Genomic DNA, 17,128 nt, shown 5'->3' with positions numbered 1-17,128 from the left:
CTCTCGAGTTCAGGCAAGTGCAGGGTCCCTCCGAGAGAGAGCGTCTCCAGAAAACGCGGCTGGCGCCTGGCTGAACCCGTAGCCTGAAGACTCGCCGGAGCCGCCCGCCCCACGATGGGCCCGCCCCTCTGGGATTGGCGCCCTGCTAGTGGCCATTGCCTGTGACGTCACAGGATCGCGCCCGCTTTTCTCTCGGGTGATCCGGCCGAGTGGCCCTGGGTTAGCAGCTGCTGCATTTCCCCGGCTGGCTGCGGTCACTGGTGTCAGTGCTCAGGCGCCCGCCGCCCTTGACCTTCGGCCCCGCGAGCCCTAACCCTACAGCGCAGGAAGATCGGCCGCCGCGGCCAGGTAGGACGAGCCTGGCTGGGTCTAGGCCAGAAGGGTGTCCGTGGCGCGGGTCTCCCGCGGAGCGCAGAACTAGTACCGGATCCCCAGCCGCTTCTGACCACACAGACGGGGCGGACCTGTGTGAGCACTCACTAACTGTCGGGGCCGGAGCTGGGCATATGGGGAAACTGGGGGACCGGCACGGGTTCCAGGCGAGTGGACGGTGGGATGGAATCCGACGTGCACACCCATGTCTCAGGCTTTGTTTGATGGAGGCTACTGTTTCCACCTCACGTCGCCGCCCCTTTGCTTATGGACTCCTGCAGAGTTGGATTGAGCTCGGACTGTGTGACATAGTGGTTGTTGGAGAAGCCCCAGGGCCACTTTCTGACTAGTACCTTGGGCACCTGACGTCATCCCTTTGAGTCTCAGTGTCCTCTTCTGTAAAGTGAGGGCGCTCTACCTGAGGGGATTGCTGTAAGGTTGGAATGAACCTGCATGTGTGTGTCCTGTGGGAAGGGAACAGTCAATGGGGCCTGGAGTTCTCTTGGAGAGCTGGTAACCAGCCTCGTCCCTGAGGCAACAGCCAGAGGGCGCCTGTAGTTTCCCCGCGCATGGCTGTTAGCAGTTACGGCCTCTGGAGGATCTCCTGTGGGAGGTCCCTACTTCTCACTACAATCTTTAGGGCCTTTGGAGGATTTCCTGTGGAAGGTCCCCACTTGTCACCACAACATTCTGGGTTAAAATGGCGTTGGTAGGAAGATGGGGCTGAAGCTGGATTTTCTTGCTTGCATTACAAGCTTCTGAACCAAGGACTTCAATGTCACCTGGACTTGGATTCACATCCCAGCTCCTTCCCCTCCTAGCTTTAGGACTGTGTAACCTTGGGCAAATCTCTTAACCGCTTTAAGCCTTAATTGTTTCATCTGTAAAATGAGGCTAACAGTACCTACCTTCCACAATTGTCAAGAATTAAATCAGACATTGTAGGTAGAGCACTTAATAGTTGGCATTCAGCGGCAGCAGTTACTGTTATGTTAGCATGTGGAGTGTCTGAGTGTGTGCACATTGGCTCGAACAGCCTTTTGACAGTGGCACAGTTAGTTGGTGCTTGTGTAAGACAGCAGGGCAGGGAAGTCAGAGCCCTCGGTTTTCTGGTCAAACTGGTGGGCCACAACAGTGGTGACCTAAGTCTAATGAATCTTCAACTGAACAAGGCAGATTGAATCTCCAGGTGAGGACCAAGAGTCTGGGGATCAGCTGCCTCCACATTTTTGGGCATAGAAGGCTGTACAATACCGCCTTTGTTGCAAGAGCAAGGAACCATTCAGGGAAGGCACCATGTGGTAAGGAATAGAGGCCAGACGTGGATTAAGAACAAAACAAGAGAATAGTGTTTGTCTTTAAGTGGAGCCTTGGACTCAAAACAGGATCTGAGCCCTGAGGATTTTTTTTTTAATTGAGATGGAGTCTTGGTCTGTCACCCAGGCTGGAGTGCAGTGGCGCGATCTCAGCTCACTGCAACCTCCTTCCCCTGGGTTCAAGCGATTCTCGTGTCTCAGCCTCCCTAGTAGCTGGGATTACAGGTGCCTGCCACCACACTCGGCGAATTTTTTGTATTTTTAGTGGAAACGGGGTTTCACCACGTTGGCCAGGCTGGTCTTGAACTCCTGACCTCAAGTGATCCACCCACCTCGGCCTCCCAAATTGTTAGGGATATCACGCGTGAGCCACTACAACTGGCCCTTGTGGAAAGGCACAGCCATGTCTCCTGAAGTTAACAAGCACTAAGCTTTCCCAAGTAGTGAAATGTCAAGCCCCTGCTTCTGTCACTTATTTGTTCATTCAGCAGAAAGTCACTGAGAGCCTTCTGTGCACCAGGCACAGTGCTGGCCAGTGAAAGAGACAGACATGTGCCCTGGACCCAGGGAGATGACAAGTGATGGCTGTCAGGACCAGACCCTGTTGTTTGTCTGCAGCCTCTTCCCTCAGGCAACTTGTTCTCTATCAGGAGAAACGAAATAATTATTATCTGGAGAGGCAGGTGGGGGCACTGCTCCTAGAAGACTGGGACAGCCTGGTAGAGGTTCTAGCTTGATCATGTGAGCAGTGGAAACCATTTTAAGTAGGAGGTTAACAGGACCAAAATAGCATTTAAAAAATTGCTTATGGCCACTGTGAAGCCAGTTTCACCAGCATCACTTGCCCATGCTGGGCTGCCACCCAGCTAATTCCTGGTCCTGCTCATTTAGCCCAGCTCAGCTCACATCACTTCCTCAAGAAACTAGACAAGGGTAGAGCCCCTGACCATCTTCACAGCATTAGTCCTGATAGCTGAATCTTACGTCAGTTGTTAACATCTGTGACCTGTGCAGGGAGAATGGCAGGGCTGAGTTTCACCTACATTGTTTCCCCAATACCTACAGCAGAGCCAAGCACAGTGGGAACTTTCAGAAAGCACTGGTTGAAGGAACGCTGGAATCCCTGGGACTTACTGCGTAGCATGTAGTAGTTGCTCCTCTAGAAAAGTTTCACCTTATGAAGTATAGCAGGGAAAATACAAGCCTGGACCACTTCCCGTGTGGTATGCAGGGAACGGTTGATGGGGCAAAGGGCCTTGGGCTATATACCCCTAGGAATTTCAGGGATCCTGATGATGGCTCTGGGATCCTCCGTCTCCTGGATCCTGCATTTTTCTCTGCAGGCTCTGATGCTGGTGTCTGGTAGAAGAAGGTTACTCACAGTTCTGCTGCAGGCTCAGAAGTGGCCCTTTCAACCCTCCAGAGACATGAGACTAGTGCAGTTCCGGGCACCCCACCTGGTGGGGCCTCACTTGGGCCTGGAGACAGGGAATGGTGGAGGGGTTATCAACCTCAGTGCCTTTGACCCCACACTCCCGAAGACGATGACGCAGTTCCTAGAGCAGGGAGAGGCCACCCTCTCAGTGGCAAGAAGGTAAGTAAGTGGGCAGCATCGCCCTGAAGCAGCTGCCCTGGTCACCCTGCACTCGTCCCCGCTCTGGGAAACAGCACCAGCAGGTAGCTCTTTTGCAAGGGAGCAGAGTAACCCCACCTTTCCTTTTCTCCCATTCTCTTAAAAGATCCTTAGAAATCTTATATAATAACATCTTCAGTTTTCAGAGGAGAAAACTGAGAGCTAGGGGAGGTGATTAACAATTTCAAGGCCATACATTTGGTGCTGGAACGAGGACTCTATACTTCATCACGCTGCCTCCTCTGGGAATGAAGTCCTGGACTGACTGATGGGTCTGGGCCCGGGGGTCCTAAAAGGCATCTTATGCAGCTGGGGGAGTGATATAGACTCCCAGCTCCTAAAAGGAGAGAGGACTGCAAGGAGGTTTTCTATAAGACAGTTGGCTCCTGGGTTTGGACTAGATTAGGTGAGAGTGTCCCTGAAGCCTGGACTCCTATAGAATCTGGTCTAAGGAGCTGATGAACAATAAATTAAAAATACTTTAAGATGTAATTTTCATCTATTAAAATGGAAAAAAATACAAATGTTTCACAGCTCACAGTATTAACAGTATGTTCCCATATTGCCATTTTCTGCAAAGACTGGAAATCTCCATGCCCCTCATTAGGGACTTGGGTATATCTCTATAGAGCAGTAATATGCAGCCACAAGAAATAAAGAGGACACTCTCTATGTATTGTTACATATTGTTAAGCAGAGATCTCCAAAATCAGTTGTTTTTTTAAAAGATGTAAATAGTATGCTATCATTTGCATACAAAAGGGTGGGAGAAGAATATCCATAGAGTAGCTGCGAAGAGCCAGGGGAACGGGGTAACCAGAAAGGGAAAGGGAGACCTTTCCATGTATTCCAGTTTGTATCTTTTACATGGACATGAGTTACCTAAGGGGGAGAGGAAATCAACACTGGATAAATAAAAGCCCTGCTCTGATAGCAAAGGACAATAGTCAGTGATTTTCACACTGACTCTGATGGTTGATATAGGTAGGAAATAGATTTCAAAAAGCAAAACCTGTAGCTGCTGCAGGATCTGCCCAGCCTGCCTGGGATTGCCCACCTGTTCCCAGCCAGACCCTCTCACCTGCTCTGGTCTCTACAGAGCCCTGGCTGCCCAGTTGCCAGTCCTACCACGGTCGGAGGTAACCTTCCTGGCTCCAGTCACACGACCAGATAAGGTGGTGTGTGTGGGCATGAATTATGTGGACCACTGCAAAGAACAGAACGTGCCTGTGCCCAAGGAGCCCATCATCTTCAGCAAGTTTGCCAGCTCCATCGTGGGGCCCTATGATGAGGTGGTCCTCCCACCACAGAGCCAGGTCAGTGTCTCCCCACTGCCCTCCCTAGTCACTGGGCCCATCACAAGGGCATTCTGAGCTCAGTATTGAGCCTACTGGAGCCACCTCTCGCTCAATAGTGCATTCAACAGAAACTCTACAGGATTATACACACAGTAGTAACACTGGCCTTGGAAAAAAAAAGTTAATGTACGTGTTTTCCTGGTTACAAAAGCAATACACCTTCACTGTAGATAATAAAATAGAGATAAACATTTAAAAATTACGTCACCCATAATCCCACTGCCCATGGCTCGGAATATTAATGTTTTTCTGTCTACCTTCCCAGTGTTTCTCCGCTCCTGTATATGTTTATAGTGTACATATACTTACCTTTTACTTAAGACTCCATCAGGAGCATTTTTTCATGCCATTAAGTATTCGCCCTGACACCACGGAGTTTGTTATGTAGATTAGTTTATTCCTGAGTACCTTACTGCTGGATACTGTTTCTAGTTTTTGGCTTCTATAAATAAATGTTGCAGTAAACATCCTTATGTGGAAAAGGCTTTGCATGTCCATTAATACATTATTATTTCCTTTGAATAAACCCTTTGGAATTTAAATATGTCAGCGTATAGGCAGTATTTCAAAACTTTTGAAAAATTCTGCCAATTGGCCTTTTAAAAAATTGTAAAAGCAACTTACACATCCACCAGTAGTGTATATACCCTTACTAACACTGGTTACTTTTTCTCTCAGATTTTTATTTTAGAAATGTCTTGAAAATTATAGAAAAGCTGGGAAAATAATACAGTGAACACTCAGATAACTTTTCCACCTGGTTTCATTGTAAACATTTGGCCATATATCCTTTTTCTCCCTTGTCTTCTCCCTGCCCTCCACATGGCAAACACACACTTTTTTTTTTTTTGCAGGGTATGGGGTGGAGGGGACCTTTTAAAACACATTGGAAATATTAAGACAATTTAGTCATAAAAACGTAAATAGGCATCTTCTAAGAATAAGGACAATGGCTTGCATGACCATCCCACCATTATCACAACCAAGAAAATTAACTTGAATAATATTTAATACGAAATCCAATTGCCCCAATTCCCAATCGGAAGTACTGCTGACTTCCCCAAAGATAACTTCTAATTTGGTTACTTCGTTTGTTGCTCCATGATCAACCAAGGCCACACACTGTATTCAGTTATATCTCTTTAGTGGTTTCAATCTAGGACAGGGTTCCATAGACTTTTTCTTAAAGGGCTGTATTAGTCTGTTTTCATGCTGCTGATAAAGACATATCCGAGACTGAGCAATTTACAAAAAAAAGAGGTTTAATTGGACTTACAGTTCCACGTGGCTAGAGAAGCCTCACAATCATGGCAGAAGGCAAGGAGGAGCAAGTCACATCTTAGGTGGATAGCAGCAGGCAGAAAAGAGCTTGTGCAGAGAAACTCCCATTTTTAAAACTATCAGATCTCATGAGACCCATTCACTATCATGAGAACAGCACAGGAAAGACCTGCCCCCATGATTCAGTCATCTCCCACCGGGTCCCTCCCATAGCACGTTAGAATTATGGGAGCTACAAGTTGAGATTTGGGTGGGGACACAGAGCTAAACCATATCAAGGGCCAATTAGTAAATATTAGGCTTTGCGTGTCATATGGTCTGTTTTGCAACAATTCAACTCTGCTGTTATAGTGTGAAAACCACGATACAGAAATGAATGATGGGTTTCCAATCAAAGTTGATTATAGCAGATGTTGAGCTGGCCATAGTTTGCCAACTCCTGACCTCAAACAATCCCCCCTGCCCTTTCCTTGAAGAATCCAGTTGTCTCATAGCATGTTTCACATCCTGGGTTTGTCTGGTTGTTTCTTCATGATTAGTGTCAGGGTAAGCATTTTTATCAAGAGATCTACAAAGCAGATGTTATACATTTCCCATCGCATCTCACTGGGAGGCTCATGTCAGTGGTCCCAGAATTTGACCACTTGGTTTAGCTGACGTTCACTAGGTCCCTCCATTGTGAAGATGCATTTCTATTTTTGTAATTAATAAGCAATCCATGGGTGGTAGTTTGAGATCACATAACTATCTTATTGCCCCATAGCATCTCGTCCAGGGATCCTGTGGTCATCCTGACTGAATCTATTATTGCACTGGGGGTTAGAGAACAATGACCTTTTTTTTTTGAGACAGAGTCTCACTCTATTGTGCAGATGGAGTGCAGTGGCATAATTTCAGCACACCTCTGCCTCCTGGGTTCAAGTGATTCTCCTGCCTCAGCCTCCTGAGTAGCTGGGATTATAGGCGTGTACCACCACACCTGGCTAATTTTTGTATGTTTAGTAGAGACGGGGTTTCATCATGTTGGCTAGGCTGGTCTTGAACTCCTCACCTGAGGTGATCCACCTGCCTTGGCCTTCCACAGTGCTGGGATTACAGGCGTGACCCACCACTCCCAGACAAGATCAATGACTTCTCAATCATGCCTTCTGTTTTTATTGGCTGGCATTCTTCTATGAAGAAAAGCTGCCTCCCTCCTTTTTATTCCTGTCTTCAATATCACTGTGAATTCTGTTTTTACTCAATTGTTTGTAATTCATCATTTACATTCTTTAGGTGACCTCAGTTTGGCCAGTGAGGGGCCTTCAAGTTGGCTCCATTCCCGTCACTTTTAGTATATCCTAGCTTTCTGGCCAAGATGTTCTAGGCTTATCACGTACTGTCTGTCTTGGAACTGGAATTGGCCGTTTCCCCAAGGAACCCAGTGCTCCTTAGTGGGGAGTGGTATTAGAGACCAACATCTGGATGTCGGGTGTACTTACACCAACTCTGGTTATTATTAGAAAGAGCCACCAATTTTAAAGGCCAAATTATATCTATTTTATAGTGTATTTTATGGATTATGGGAGAGGCTGAGCATTTCTTCATGTTTTGTGGCCATGTCCGTTACCTTTTTGTGAATTGCTTACTCAAGTCCTTTGTGGGATGTCAATCTTTTTCTTACTCAAGTGAGTTAATAGATTAAAACACTTAGAACAGTGCCTGACACACAGTAAGGTTACATATTGCTAGGGGATATTACTTCGTATTTATCCTTTGTTAAAAGTATCCAGAGTGACTTTTAAACTCAGTGCCCTGGACACGTGTTGCTCTTCTGCAGTCAGTGGTGTGGGGACCTGTGCCTGCATCCCATGATGCTGTCTGCCACTGCCCAAAATGTATGGGTCTACAAGTCACACCTCCCTTGTCATTCGCTGGGCTCTGGTTCGTGGTGATGGCAAACGTGGGATGGCAGCGAAGCCATACTGACAAAGGTTGAGGCCCTTCAGCATGGTGTGCAGCCTCTCAGCGTGGACAGTGGGCCCTGAAGCCACTGCAGCTCACTGTTCCTCTCCCACCCTACAGGAGGTAGATTGGGAAGTGGAGCTGGCCGTGGTCATTGGAAAGAAAGGCAAGCACATCAAGGTGAGGTGGAAAGGGTGGGCTCCCAGTCCAGAGTGCAGCAGAGGCCCCAGCTCCTGCCTCTCCTAGTTCTGACCTCACTCACCAACACACGGTGCCAGCTGTCCCTGACACTAGGAAGCAGTCAGCCTCCTTGCTCCCTGACACTGCCTTTCCCTTCACCCACCTTTGGCTGGCTCTGGCTACTAACATGGGATAACAGCTTAGAGATCCCTTGCCATAGGTGTTGGTGTCACCCATGATCTAACCTCCTGTATGGCCAAATCCCCTGCCCCCATAGGCCACAGATGCTATGGCCCACGTGGCCGGCTTCACTGTGGCTCATGACGTGAGTGCTCGTGACTGGCAAATGAGACGTAATGGGAAACAATGGCTGCTGGGAAAAACCTTCGACACCTTCTGCCCTCTGGGCCCTGCCTTGGTGACCAAGGACAGTGTAGCAGGTAGGTCCCTGGTCCCTGCCCCCTTATACCTACCATTGCACAGATGAACAGCGCTTCAGGGAGGAGCATGGGTTCAGGTACATGTGGCACCTGCCCTCCCTGGCCGCCCTTTCACTGCTGACTCCATACAGGGCAAGTCTCTTATCCTCAGCCATGAGTTCTCCCATGGGCTTCCTTCCCAAGCCCCCTAGAGGGAACACAACTGCAGAGGATGTGAAACTGCATGCGTGAAGTAAATTACAAAGAACACTGAGCTGATGGGTGGATCAGGCTTCCTGCGGCTGCCACCTCTGAAACAATCTAAGTTGAGCATAATGGAGCATAGTTATCCCAAGGCCAAGGCATTTTCCACACTACAGGAGATGAAAGCCAGTGTGACTCACCCAGCCACTGTGGAAATAGAACAGCACTGACCACACACAGTCAGGATACAGCACCAGGATGGGGGCAGTGCCCCAGAGGGCAGAGCGCAGCCTCTTACACAGCCACCCACAACTGTGGTGGAGGTGGGGGGTGTCCACATGGGCCAGCCATGCCAGGATACCAAAGACCCCAGTGCCTCTCAGCACCCCATGCAGAGTCCTCAGCAAAGTTAAATTGTGTTTCAGTTGCTCTACTTAAGGGGGGTAGAACACTAGGACCACCACCAACAGTAAAAAGTGCTGGTTAGCCAGGATGTTCTTACAGTAATCCATCCCCTGCCAGCATCCAGTACACGAGGCTTCTCTGTCCCGGCTAGAACCATTGCCTCACTGCTTTATAGATGCTGAGTCTTTTTTTTGGCATGGTCTTACTGTGTCACCCAGGCTGGAGTGCAGTGGCCCAGTCCCAGCTCACTGAAGCCTCAACCTCCTGAGTTCAAGCAGTTCTCCCGCCTCAGCCTCCTGAGTAGCTGGGACTACAGTTACGCACCACCACGCCTGACTAATGTTTTTATTATTTTTTGTAGAGACAAGCACTCACTAAGTTACCCAGGCTGGTTTTGAACTCCTGAGCTTAATCAGTTCTCGCCTGCCTTGGCCTCCCAAAGTGCTATGATTACAGACATGAGCCACCATGCTTGGCCCTGCCGAGTCAATCTACAGGTGTCATCCTATGCTGTAGACAGATGCCCTTATTTTTTTCAAGGCAAAAACCCTAGCCATTTTTCTCTCCCCCTTCAGAGTCTGAAACATCCTCTCAACCCATCCCTGTTACTACTGCCTGGTGCTCTTGGTGGGGATGCGGGGAGGCCTGAGAAGGCCAATGTCTATACAGAAAGTTCTAACATAGAGCACTGAGTCAATGTGGGCACTTTAAAGCCCTTTCACCTGCCAAGTCACGAAGCACCCCTACAGTTGTGTTTGTAAAATATTGGGGGGTTTGAGGGGGAAAAGGGATAACTCCAAGGTACCATCTTTGCATTTCAGATCCACACAACTTAAAGATCTGCTGCCGAGTGAATGGGGAAGTGGTCCAGAGCAGCAACACCAACCAGATGGTATTCAAGATAGAGGACCTGATAGCCTGGGTCTCCCAGTGAGTGACAGGGGCTGTCCTGCCAGCCCCGCTTCACCTGCCACACATGTGGAGGCTGACCTGAGCCCTCCATCTTTGGCTATGGCCACCTCAGCCAGCCCCTGGTCTCACCGGGTCCTTCTGCTTTGATCCAGGTTTGTTACCTTTTACCCAGGGGATGTCATCCTAACTGGGACCCCCCCAGGTGTCGGTGTATTCAGGAAACCTCCTGTCTTTCTCAAGGTAGGTTAGCAAAAAGCAAAGAGAGCAAGGGCCCCAATGGCCTGGCAGGCTTGGCTCAGACTTGAGAAGTACAGGCTTGTGTATGTGTGTCTGACGGAAGGGCTGACACTGTCATGGCCTGCTCTGTTGCAGAAGGGGGATGAAGTCCAGTGTGAGATTGAAGAACTAGGTGTCATCATCAACAAGGTGGTGTGATGGCTCCTGCACAGGCCCGACATAGGATGAGGGCATCTGCTCCCACTCAGCCTAGCCCAGGGAAAGGCCCAGTGACAGGTGTGGACAGGTGCCAGCCCTGCAAGCCGCCTCTTCTCGGTAGAAGGGAGAAGGACAGAGCTCTCTTCAATAAATTCGTCAGGTCAAAGCAGCAGCTTGGCTTCTGCTGTTTGTCTTCTTTTGGGCTTTGTTTCATGGGACAAGTTGGGGCATTTTGTGGGACTGGGGAAGAAGAGAGCAAATACACACACATATGCCAAAAAGATGCTGCTGGGCTGGGGAAAAGACAACTCGTGTCGTCCCCTTGTTTATCACATCAAAGAAGGGAAAAAGCAAGAGATGGCAAGGGACAATCAAGCCTCAATGATTATATTTATAGCTAAGGGTTTGCAGCCTCCTCTCCATCTTCTGGCTCTAGGACACAGCTGTGTTCTGGGGCTGAGAAGTCTCAGCACAGGCTCCTCACAGTTCTAGCTACAAATGAACTGCCGGATGAACTGTTCTAGTTTTTCCTGATTGTCCAGGCTGGCAAAAGTAGGGGACAGGTGGAGCCTGGGGCCTGCAGGGCTCGGCGTCTGCTGCAGAACCTGGGCCATGGAAGATGGGCCGTGAGTGCACTCACCACAGGGACTGTGTCCACATGGCCCAGGGGCCAGGCCTGTCCCCCAGAAACCTGCCTTGAGACCTCTGACCCCTTAGGCCTCAGTGTTTGAGTGCAAATGCTGCCTCAAAGCAGCCCCAATACCCCACCTAGAAGGATGAGCCAGTGATTTGGGAGACCAAGAGGCAGGAAACCATCCCACCTTCTCCAACCCATCACCACGTCTATTGCTGGAAGACACCAAGTAAATCCCAGGGTCTTAATGAGGCACCATCAGGCCAGCCCTGTGGGGTGATGGGAACATAGCTGGGTTTCCCTGAGCCACTCTATTGGGGTGGGAGCAGGGGGACAGAAGATGGTGACACTGGCTCCTCTCACCCCTAGGTCTCTGAAGGTCCAGATAGCACTGATGGCAAGCTTTGGGTCTGCACACTCTGGAAAGGAGAGAAGTGAAGGCTCTAGGTAGGGAGGACAGGGAGACACTGGGCACAGGCTTCTCTCCTCTTGTTTAAAGAAGCCCAGGGAGGGATAGAGCTCCGACTGGACAGAAGACTGTCTACTCTGCAGCCCACCTTCCTAGACTTGGGTTGTCACTGTCCAGCAGGGGGCAGCAGCCACCAGCAAACACCACTGCCTGCAGGAGCCTGGGCTGACTGGTTGGGACTCACCAAAGATCCCTTCTTCCTGGGCGGTGGCCTGCAGGAACTGGAACAGCTGTTGGAGAGGAGAAGAAAAAGAAGACATCAAAAAGAAAATCTAGTGCTGGGTGGATATAGAGTATGAAGATGTGGAGCTGGGAAAACAGAGGACGTGGTGGGATGCGGAAGGAAAGGTTGTGGAAGGCCTGCATCCCGTCTCAGTTCCTCCACTGCTTCGTCCCAGATTCTGTTTTTGTTTTCCTGAATCAGACTTAGTCTCCCTCCATTCTCCCGTCCCCTGTGTGCCCCCATCCTGGTCCCGCCTCACTGGACAGCCTCTCCGCGGCCTTCCTCCTCCCTGCTCCAGAATTCTACTTGGTGCCCCCCAACCCCACTCGACTCATTGTCCACCTGGCCTCTGAGGCCAGGCACCCTCATTCCCCTCTCCCACCCACCCCACCCAAGGAAGCCCAGCACAGACCATCTCAGCTCACTCCACCCTCACTTCTTTGCCAAATGCATTTCCAGACACCCTCATGAGCTTTGCTGACCTCTTTGCCATCTCTCCCTGCCCCACTCCGAGCGCTCCTCCTGCCTGGTGAAGACTGCCCTGGGTACCCCAGAACTGAACCTGCAGCAGCCAGCACAGCTGACCTTGGGGCGATAAGCAGCCAGGGAAAGGCTTTCTTAAAAAAAACAAAAAACAAAACAAAACCAATAACTCAGTAAGCAGATTAAACAAAGGTAGAGACGGAGCCCTCCACCCCTCTCACACACACACTCATCCTCACACACAGCTATACCACACCCCACAAATGTTGCTTATGTTTCCTTGGTCATTGTGTCCATCCTCCTGTCTGTCCAAAGCCAAGGACACTGCTCTACTTTAAATTTTTTGTCCCGAAGCTCCCAAATACTGCAACCCTGACCCAATGCACGAAGCCACCCCAAAATACAGCAGAGGACACCAGGACTTTCATTTTCCCTCAGTATGGCCCATCCTTTGGGTATGCCAACTCCATGGCCACCAAGCACTGCATGTGGGACAGGGCACAGTTTGGAGGCCTTGGTCCAGCCACTGCCCCAGACCCACATTGGCTCTCTCCTCACTAACACCCGAGAAGCCCAGACTTCCCAGTGTTTAGCAACAGATTAAACTCTAAGCCAACAACAACAGAACGGGGTGGAGTGAGTGGAAAGCAAATGAAATGTTAAAAAAAAAAAATTAAGCAATACTTGCATTCTCATTAGTAGGAACATGTGAGATGAAGCATGTTATGTTATTAGGCATTCTCTTGATTTGGTAAACACAAGCTGAATAAATTTATAAATATCAGCATTAAGCGAGATTTAACGGGGAGCTGTTTATCTTCTGCCTGTCAGGCAGGTGGCAACACTCTCCATGTATCACTCGCCAGCCGTGCAGTCCTCACTCTCTTGCCCAGGTAAGCTGGGGAAGAGCCTGCTGCCGCCCAGCTCTGGTTGTGGGAGGGCTGGCACCAAGGAGCTGCGAGCTTACCTCAACTCATCTCACCTCACCATGCCAGCTGCGAGGCGGCCTGTGCAGTCCGTGCGCAGGAGGTCACACTCCCATGCTGCATCCCAGCCCCTCCAGCAGCAGAGCATGACCTGGGTAACTTTGAGGATGCTATTTAACCTCTCTAAGCTACAGCTCCTCAACTGCAGCATCAACAGATCAGTGCCGACCTGTTAAGGCCGTGGAGAGCATCAAATGCTACTGTTCAGCAGGTGCCTGACACATAGTAGGTCCACAAGCAAATGATTTTCCTGCTTGCATCATTTCTACCACAGAGCTGGAGGAAATGGCGAGGTGCAGGTGGCCGCTGGGCCCTGCTGTTCTACATGGGAGCAAGACAGCTGCTAGGTGAAGGGGAATGACCAGGCAGCCACAGGGAGGACATGTGGCCTCAGGAAGCCTGGGTGTGTATCCTGGTTCTGCTAGGAACACGTGTGGGGCTTTGTGTGGGTGACTCTGGCTCCCCAAGCCTCCCTTTCCTGTCGTTATATCCTTAAAGTGCCTCTGAGGCCAAAGCCTTTGTGGCAATTGTCAAATGAGTCCATATGCAGTGAGTATCGTGTTGAGGGAGGACAAGGTCACCAAGAGCTGAGAATGTTTCTCCGACTGATGAGACCTAGATATTGGGTACATGGAGGTCCCCGGTCCCTTTGTGATTCCTGCAGCCTGTTGCCTCCTTGCCTGGACCCCGCCTCAGCTCAGAAAGCCAATTCCCTAGATTCCAAAGGCCTTCCCAGACCAATTAGCATGTCCTGCAGCTGTCAGCTCCCTGTGCCTAGCCTGGACCTCAGCCCATGTCTAGCACCCAGTCTCCCAACCCCACACATATTCACAAATAAAAGAAAATAACAAATGACATGAATTCTTCACTCCTGGTCTGGCTTGCTGTGTGTAAACTGCTATGACAATACAAGATGCAGAGGCAGGTACCCAATAAAAGCTGTTGAAAATGTGACTGACACCGAGTTTCAGCTATCCAGGAAGGCATGGATCCTTACAAGGTCCAAGCAGAGTCCTCGAGAATAGTTGAGAATTCTTGGGTTCCATATGAACATAGGAGGTACCCACACAAAGGCTTGGATTTCCCAATACATAACTACCCCTGAACACTCCTTCTTTCCCTTGTCTCTCTGCTGAGACCTCTAGACCCTAAGGATCCACCCAGGACAACCTCTCCAAAGGTACCCTGATATGCTTTTCTTCCAGGCAGCATTTCCACAGAGCTGTGGGTGAAAGTCACAGGATGAAAATGTGCCATGGGACTGTATCTCCCACCAACACACTGCAGGCAAGGGGCACACAGAGTGCCCCCTCTGCCCATCCCAGGAATGGCCATCTAAGAATGATGCGATCTTTTCTAAAAAGAAAGTAAATAAAGGCAGGTGCCATATAAGAAGACCTTGGGGGACTATAGGGATGTTCCTTAATGTCTCAGAACATCTGCCTCTATCAATGAAATGAAGGATTCAAAGCAGCTCATCCCTGAGTTGACCTTAATGCTGAATCCTAAACATCACCCTTAGGACGCTATCTGGCTAGGCAGGGAATGAAGGATCTGGGAGCCGAGTTGCAGGAAGCTGCAGCAGCTTCCCATTTACAGATCCTCTAGTGCCAGTTTTTCAGGCTTCCTGACTAAGAGAAGCAGCCAGGCAAATTCCACCATTCAGCTACATTTACAGGAAGCTGGCTATTTGGGAGGCTCTCTACCAGAGGCTTTGGGGAAAAAAATGCAGAATTAATGTAAAGATCACATATTTACCTATGAGAGAAAATATATCCAAGGATGCCCCTAGGCCTCATTTGATCTAAAACTAGGCCTGGAGCTACCTAATTGTCAAGTCAGTTCAGGCTTCTATAACAAAAATACTATAGACTGGGTGGCTTAAACAACAAACGTCTATTTCACATGCTGCTGAAGGGAACAACCATGGTCAGGAGCATGGTGAGGGCCCTCTTCCTGGCTTGGAGGTGGCCATCTTCTTGCTGTGTCATCACATGGCAGAGAGAGAGAGAAAGAATGAGAATGAGAGGAAGCAAGCAGTTTCATATTTTATCTTATAAGGGCAATAATCCCATCATGAGGGCTCCATCCTCATGACCCAATAGCCTCCCAAAGGCCCCATCTCCAAATACCACCCCACTGGTAGTTAGGGTTTCAACATACATTTGGGAGTATACAAATATGCAGTCCACAAAACAAATACCCCTAAGTTGTCTGCATATGTATGCTTGTTCTGGTGCTGCTTTGAGGATCTCAGACGATAGAATCGAGCGTAGATCAAACTTCTCTAGGCCTCAGTAGGGTGAATCTAAAGATTGGGTCACAATAATGGCAATAAGCCACAATTCACTGGATTAATCTCACCTACTCCTTCAGGGGCCTATCCACATTCAAAGTACCACAAGTACTTGTAGAAGTCTCTGAGCAGTATCACAAAGACTGACATAGATATAGATACAGGCAAAATAGAAAATGGATAGATGGTAGTATGGGGTTGGGGGTGGTGTGTGTGTGTGTGTGTGTGTGTGTGTGTTTAAGGAAAGAGGATGTCTTGTACTTGGGATACATGGGGATATATTGTTTTTGAGGCTCTTTGGTGGCAATGCTTGCCCTGAGCTCAGGAGACAGTCAGGCCAGAGAGATATATCTGTTCCCTACTTAGAAGAGAGCACTGATGCATGAAGGTCAGGAGGAGGCCAGAGAATAGTATATTGAAAGAAGAGAATGTGACCAAGGCCCCAACATTAAAAATGAACCTTGAATTGGAGATGGGGAATGAAGAAAAAGTCAGAGAAGAGGGCATACGTGGAGCAATCTGAAAGACAGGAAGAGCCACAGGTGTGCACAGTAACCGGGATGTGAGGTTAGTAGAGAGCTTCAGGAAGGAGGGAAAAGGCATTCATGACAAACACTGCAGGACACTCACAAAGATGGGGAATGAGTAAAAGCCATCGATCTTGGAATTGATGACCTTCATGGGAACCATACAAGGAGAAACCTGTGGAATAAAACCTAACTACACAAAGCCAAGGAATTAGTTAGCAGTAAGGACATTAAGGCGGTCTTATGGGTTAAAACATACACACCAAAAATATGTCAAAATTCTTATCCCAGTACCTAGAAATAGAATCTTATTTGAAAATAAAGTCTTTGTAGGTGTAATCAAGTTAAGATGAGGTAATTAGGATTGGTCCTTAAGCCAGTATGACTTGTGTCCTTGTAAGAGAGAGAAAGATGCCAAGTGAAGACACAGACATACAGAGAGAAGACAGAAGATGGAGATGGAGGCTGAAGTGTTACAGCCACAAGTCAAGGAACTCCTGGGTTACCAAAAGCTGGAATAGACAAAGAAGTATCCTCCCCTAGAGCCTTCAGAGGGAGCAAGGCCCTGCTACATCTTGATTTTGTAAGCCAGGTCTCCAAGATTGCAAGAGAATGAATTCCTGTTGTCTGAAGCAACCCAATTTGTGGGACTTAGTTATGGCACCCCTAGAAAACTAATAGAGGCAGTAAGGGCACTTTTATAAGAAATGTGTTCATGAAGAGATGGAGTTAAATGCTTTTAATAAAGAGAATGTTTGCTTTTCATGGACATACTTGAGAATGTTTACAGACTAAGAGGAAAGAATCTAGAGACAGAGAGAGAGAGAGAAGTTGAAGATTCAAAACAATGGAAGGATGGTTAATAAAATATGGAGGAGGAAGAAAAAGATTAAAAGGAGAACTCAAGTGGCATAATTGGCCTAAAAAAGTGAGGGACACTTTGTCATCCTGGGCGAGGTGTCTTGGCCTAGATCCTATAGAAAGCAGAGCCTGAGGCAAGGATTGAAGTGCTGACATTTTATGTGGGGGAAGGGTGCAAGTTCAGGACAAT

At 48.8% G+C, this 17,128-nt stretch overlaps 1 protein-coding gene across 5 annotated transcripts; it reads left to right on the top strand.

The window, feature by feature from the left end:
• Positions 1–90: 90 nt before the first annotated feature.
• On the top strand, positions 91–14,115 carry FAHD2A (fumarylacetoacetate hydrolase domain containing 2A). 5 transcript variants are annotated; one of them, XM_054678021.2, is made up of 9 exons: positions 176–468; positions 2,754–2,911; positions 3,032–3,282; positions 4,421–4,637; positions 8,025–8,084; positions 8,362–8,524; positions 9,934–10,042; positions 10,177–10,264; positions 10,397–10,631. In XM_054678021.2, exons 3-9 carry the CDS (start codon positions 3,038–3,040, stop codon positions 10,457–10,459), a joined length of 945 nt encoding a protein of 314 aa, XP_054533996.1. In that variant the 5' UTR covers positions 176–468; positions 2,754–2,911; positions 3,032–3,037; the 3' UTR covers positions 10,460–10,631. The 5 variants fall into 5 exon arrangements, 3 of the variants coding, with proteins under 3 accessions (XP_001144707.1, XP_054533996.1, XP_009441131.1); XR_008546305.2 differs by lacking the exons at positions 2,754–2,911; positions 10,177–10,264; positions 10,397–10,631 and adding exons at positions 11,463–11,540; positions 11,781–14,115 and having other exon boundaries at positions 91–348; positions 9,934–10,176; XM_001144707.7 differs by lacking the exon at positions 2,754–2,911 and having other exon boundaries at positions 91–348.
• Positions 14,116–17,128: the final 3,013 nt, after the last annotated feature.

This window comes from Pan troglodytes, chromosome 12, assembly GCF_028858775.2.
Source record: "Pan troglodytes isolate AG18354 chromosome 12, NHGRI_mPanTro3-v2.0_pri, whole genome shotgun sequence".
NCBI classification, from domain to species: Eukaryota; Metazoa; Chordata; class Mammalia; order Primates; family Hominidae; genus Pan; species Pan troglodytes.
This window is presented reverse-complemented; position numbering and strand designations above follow the sequence as displayed.